This window comes from Egretta garzetta, unplaced genomic scaffold (assembly GCF_000687185.1).
Source record: "Egretta garzetta isolate BGI_Z169 unplaced genomic scaffold, ASM68718v1 scaffold30, whole genome shotgun sequence".
In the NCBI taxonomy this organism is placed as follows: Eukaryota; Metazoa; Chordata; class Aves; order Pelecaniformes; family Ardeidae; genus Egretta; species Egretta garzetta.
Genome location: NW_009258383.1, coordinates 4,755,709 through 4,761,630, shown reverse-complemented (window position 1 = coordinate 4,761,630; position 5,922 = coordinate 4,755,709). Strand labels below are relative to the sequence as shown.

General features: G+C 43.6%; 1 protein-coding gene across 2 annotated transcripts in view; it reads left to right on the top strand.

Moving 5' to 3' along the window:
• The window catches only part of SLC25A13 (solute carrier family 25 member 13), a 103,577-nt gene that overhangs the window by 90,396 nt on the left and 7,259 nt on the right, over positions 1–5,922 (top strand). For both annotated transcript variants that reach the window (XM_009641993.2, XM_035897399.1), the window contains one exon: positions 4,734–4,872. In XM_009641993.2, coding sequence (XP_009640288.1) covers positions 4,734–4,872 — 139 coding nt within the window. The remainder of the gene's footprint in view (positions 1–4,733; positions 4,873–5,922) is intronic.

The window sequence follows — 5,922 nt, the reverse complement described above, 5'->3', positions numbered from 1 at the left end:
AAGGGGTCGAGTCCCCAGCCCTGGGGGGATTTAACAGCCGGGCAGAGGCGGTGCTGAGGGCCAGGGTTTGGGGGTGGAATGGCAGGGGTAGGGGAATGGTTGGGCTTGTTGATCTTAAAGGGCTTTTCCAACCTAAACAATTCTATGATTCTATGATACTTAACAACGTTACCGTTTTGTCAGAAGTTTTTCAAAGTTTAGTCTCATCCTGCAGGGAGAGGAAGAGAAGAGAGGAGAAAGAACAGTGCATGGTGGTTTTTTTCCAATGTTACCAAGATACTTTGATGACCTTGAAATGTGTTTTAAGGTTCTTCCTTGCATTGCATCCGGCAGCTGTGAATGAGATTGGTAGGTCTCCGCCCAGTCTGACAAATCAGTTTGGAAAGTTTTATAGGATCCCGATTAATTTTTGAGGCACCGAACTGTGGAATAAAAACAAAGCATTGAAGGGAAACGCATCCTGTTGGAACAAATCCAGGCTCTAACAAAATCCTGCAGTCGAGTAAAGCTCTTGAGCCACACATGAAGCAGGAGATGGGGACAAGCCGGTGCGGAAGCCTTGGAAACTGGGGGTTTGCTTTTGGAAGAAAGGCAAGTAGTGTGTGCTGAGTTTCATTTGCAGCGTGTGGGCAGAGAGAAGAGTGAAGATTTGCAATATATTACTTCTGGGCATCCAGGAAAACTCAGCGAGGCAAAGCTGTCTTTTTTTTTTTTTTTTTTTTTTGACAACTTCATAAATAGGCTTCTGGTGTGTTGACCTGGAAAGTGTAATCTCAGGTGACAGGTTACCTACCGAGCTCCCACCCGGTCGCTTTGATAACAGCTGAGGTACTTCACCTCCTGAAGTTGTGGGTTTACAGCAGGATGATAACCATGTGAAACAGCGTAGTAGAAGTTTTGAGTTGCATTAATTTGCATCCCCCATGCCTATTTGTCATGTGTGAGAACCTGCTCTTAGAAATTTTCTATGTAAATACCCAAAAAACAGCCCTTCCAACTAAGAAGTGCTATAATTTTTGTCTGCAAGCTGTATCCGAATTGCTGGCACAGCATTTGAAATCCGTGTTTTATTCCTATCCCTTGATGTGCTAAATCAGTTTTATATTTTGGTTGATAGAAATACATGTGAGTGAAAACCTATAGCAGCTTTTGAGGCAATGTCATTCTGCAGTAGAAAAAAATACAGCCCTTGAAAGCAAGTGCCAGTAGTAGCTGACTGACTGTTACAAAACCTGTTAGGTGCTGTTAGGGCTCCGATTCCAAAGGGTTAAGTCTGTAGTAAAACCCAAGAAGAATGCAAAATGATCAAGAAATGACATGCTGCCTATTGTTTGTAGCTATAGGATCAAAATAACAATTATACATGCCAAATAAATTCTAAACCTGTAAAGGAGAAAAAGAGGGGGTGGCTGTAAGTACAGGTGCCAGAAGCATTAAATAACCCTCCCAGACAAGGTGCACCACTGTTGTCTTGAATGCTGCTGGGTCCCCCCCGTCTGGCATTTTTCCCCCTGCACTAGACAATGTGCATTCACTGCAGGAGACTGGGCTAAGCCTGCGTCTCCCAGACCTGCCGGCTCCTTCTGCCCAACCCGACACAGAGGTGCCTTTGTCAGTATAATTACCCTCCCCTTGTAGTAGAAATAGTTTGTTTAGAGCCTTATTTGCAGGTAGAGCTGGTATAAGCAGGAATTAGCATGCTAAAGAACCTGCCCCAGCACTGACTTGGGCTTATTTATCTGAATCTTTGACGATCCGGTTGGGTGTTGGTTTTTTTTTTTTTTCCCTTCCGTTGGTTTATTCAGGGAGATACTATCCGAGATTAAGAGCTTTAAGGTTATTAAAGAGGCTGAAGATGGGAGCCGACCGGCTGTTGTGGGAGGGATGCCCATGTCATGGTGTGCAGCATCTCCCAACAATTTCATGCCTGGCAGCTCTGCACCTTGGCTGCCAGAATAAACTCGGGCGGATGATCCTTACGGCTTTCTGGGGATTGATTAAAACTCCTTTTGGCTTTCAGCACGTTGTCCACATCAAAAAGGTGCGAGAAGTAAAATAAATGTTTCTTTTGCTTTTCAAGATACTGTGGCCAATCTCCCTAAGCCTTCCTAATTGGCCTAGGCTGGTTGCGGATGATTAACTTGAAGTTAAATGAGGCCTGCTTTCAAACATGCTTTCCCAGACTTTAAACGGAACGATGGGGGGAAACTTTAGACTGTTGCGATGCTGGACCGGAGCCAAGCTGGGTCATTATTAAAGTGGATCCAAGTTTTGATCCAGGTTTTGTTTACACTCAGCCAGCTAAGTTGGTGGACATCCCTCCCTCTCTGCCTACCTGAACGTATATTATTAGTGATATTAACAATTTGCTGTTTCTGCCCTGTGAAAAAGAGCCTTTTAATGAAGGGGGAGGAATATTGGCAGCTCGGGTTGAGTTAAGAGTCACTCGCATTTGGAGTTTATTGATTTCCGTAAGTTATTTTAACTATGCCGAGATATTTCAGAGTATGAAAAAAATGCGGAGGAAAAAATGTGCGCCCTGTTTAATGACAACATTGCAAAGAAAATAAAAGTAATGTGCCCTGAGGGCAAAGGCAGCGAGGAGATTTGCTCTGAGGAAAAGCATGCTCTAAAAATAAATCTTTGAAGAAACCATGTTGGTCTGTGAATGTTTCGTTAGAGAGTTTCATAATTTTTCTGTGAGGTAAAAACAGTGCAGACATTTGATCATTAAAAAGTTGGTTTTTTCATACAGAAATTGGTAAAACCCTAGCCTTTTCTTTTTTATGTGAAGATTAAAGGTAAACTGTAAAACAGGCTTCTGGTGTACGTGGAGAGGCCAGAATTCTTGTGTCTGATGAATACAAAAGCTTCACCTTCTCTGTGCCCTCGAGGTAAAGTGTATGGGCTTTGCAGGTAATTTTGAGAGGAGAATCCAGCCCTGGCATCGCTTTGTTCTGTGGCTGATAACCCCATTCAGTGCCCAGGAACAGCAGAGCGCTTAGAGTTCCTTTATGGCATTTTCCTGGGTGTATCTAGAAAGGCATCACGAGAACCAGTGGCTGGCAGCACCAACCAGACAAACCCAGCTGAGCAACAAGGCAAAGGGTCTTAACAGCAGGAGTCCTTAACCTCTGAACGGACCGGTCAGTTCTCAGTCCGAAAACATCAAGAGCTAAGCTGAGAAAGTGTGGTGGAAAGCGCCTGGGGCTGGGGCAGAGCGTGGTGCACTCACCGTGCTCGATAACTCAAGTCTGTGACACACAGGAAGTCTGACTAGAAGATCTAACAACTGGTTTTAGATAAATCTTTATTTTCTCAGAGGCATTCTCTGACTGCAAACTGCACGTATTAGCATCTCCTGTGAACTGCCTCACAGGACCTGGTTTTCCCGTCGCAGATCCTGCTCACCCACCGCTGCCTTGCCTTGCTGAAAGGCGACTTTTCAGTTTTTCTGACACCTTGCAGCTCTTGCTTGATAACCAGCATCTGACTTGGATACACACTATATTTTAACTGCTATTACAGATATGTCCAGGCATATCATTAGCTTTAATTAAATTCTGTGGATATTAGCAAGTCCCCTGTGAAATGTCTGGCACTGAGCCATGCCCTGGTAGACCTGCAGACAAGAGAAGTACAGGAACAAGGGCACCTAGGGAGGGCTCGTGGATGAACCACCGCAACTCCAGTTTCACCACAACTCCACCCTTCCTTGAAAGAGAAGAGGCTTAGGCTCATCCTCAAACCATTTCTTTCTCAAGCTCAGAAGACTTTACCCATTTTCCAAAGCCACCTCCTGTTTGTGCCTTCCTGTCAGTCTCAGTCCTGCTATGTTCAGGCTCTGGTGTCCTCTGGATCTTCATATCGAGGAAAGGCAGATTGCAAGTCCCTTTTGCTTTTGCAACATGAATATTATTTGGTATTTTATTTTGTTTGCCTCCCCTGGTGGTTTTTTTGCTTTCCCCCCCTTGCTTGCTGCTACCCCAAAACTTTCCTTGCCTGTTTGCCACCCACTTAGGTTTGAAGCCAGCTCTATTGCTGGTAACTTCATTGGCTGTTTGTACCACTTACAAAATTGATAGCAAAGCAAATTGAACAGTAAGAGCTGAAGCTCACTTGAAAAAAACTGTATCCCAGATCACCAGTACTTCAAAAATCACAAGTAAATCATCCTGTTACTACTCTGTGAAAGACACAGTGTTACGGCCCTCATTTCCTTGATTTATGTTGCATTATCACTGGCAAAGTCTGCATAGATGCATGGACTGGGCACTATTTTCCCTGAAGTATTTATTGTAAGCGGGAACGAGAGGGGACAGACCTGTCCTGTGGCTCAATCTTCTTCAGACACATCCTAAACTCCCGCTACAGGTGCCGGGCTGCAATGTCAACTATTTAAAATTCTGCAAAGGTGTTATCAGAGTTTACTCCAACACACGACATTATTGCTGTTACCAGCAAATAACTGCAGTACTAGGGAGTGAGGGAGAACAAGGAGACAAGATAAATACAATGACAGAAATCACTGAACCAAGAAACAATACACAGACACTCCTCGGCAGGGTGAAATACATGGATCTCACAGAATTTGGAGAGAAGGAATTGTTTTTTCTAAAAGCCCTTTGCAACAAAACAAAAAACTACGATCGATATTGCTCTGTTCTCTGGTGTTCATAGTTCATCATGTTAAACGTGCCCATTCTCAAAACTTGTTCTCTTTTTCAACACAGGGTGCTAAGGCATGTTTTTTGCGTGACATCCCCTTCTCTGCCATTTACTTCCCCTGTTACGCTCATTTGAAAGCTTCACTTGCAAATGAAGATGGGAGGGTTAGCCCTGGAAATCTGCTCTTGGCTGGATCAATAGCTGGTAAGTGCCTGGATTTCTTTTTGCATTCCACTATATTGCACCTGCAGCACAATAGTTATGGCAGTGAGAACTTTGAAAAGCTCAGAACTACACGCATTTTGCAACCTTGTGCCCAAATGACAAAAAGCTACCATGCTGTAGAGTGGGTTGATGTTAAAAATAAAGATACTGTAAGTTCCAGGTATAATCACAATGTTCAGGAGGAAAAACAAAGGGAAAGATTTAAGCGGTGATGTTTTGTCATCATATATCATCTGTCTTTGTGAAGTTACTGTGCTGTTTTCGTTTGTGGCTGGCTGACTGGTAAAGTTTTGTTGAAATGGTTTATAAATAAAATCAAGGCATTTCTGAAATTCTTTATGATAAAAGGAATCTTGAATTTTGGTATGTGGAGTCCAAAAACCATGCTGGCAGTACAGCTCTCTGAACACAGTGACATAGCCTGTGAGAAAATGATGACAATTACTTACTACCCACAGTATGCCATGCAGTTACTTGGCTTTGTGAGGATATTACCATTATTGTTCTTTATATCAAACAAAATAGAAAAGCTTGAAAGCATGTCGGTTGTGTCATAGGTTGCTGATTCCTAGTGTATCCAGATAGGACAGAGATGCTGAGTGTGATCTTGAGCACTGGCTTGTTTTTAGTCTGCTACATAGAATACCAGGTTGGAAGGGACCTCAAGGATTGTCTGGTCCAACCTTTTGAGGCAAGAGCGCAGTCTAGCCAAGATGGCCCAGCGCCCTGTCCAGCTGAGTCTTGAAAGTGTCCAATGTGGCAGAGTCAACCACTCCCCTGGGGAGATTATTCCAACGGTTGGCTGCCCTCATTGTGAAAAATTTTCCTCTAATGTTCAGTTGGAATCTTCTCAGGATTAACTTGTACCCATTACCCCTCATCTTTTTCATGTGACTCCTTGTGAAAAGGGAGTCTCCATCTTCTTTGTAGCCACCCTTCAAATACTGGCAGATGGTGGCATAGTGGATAGGAGAGCCAATTCATCACAGAATCACAGAATCAGAGAATGGCAGGGGTTGGAAGAGACCT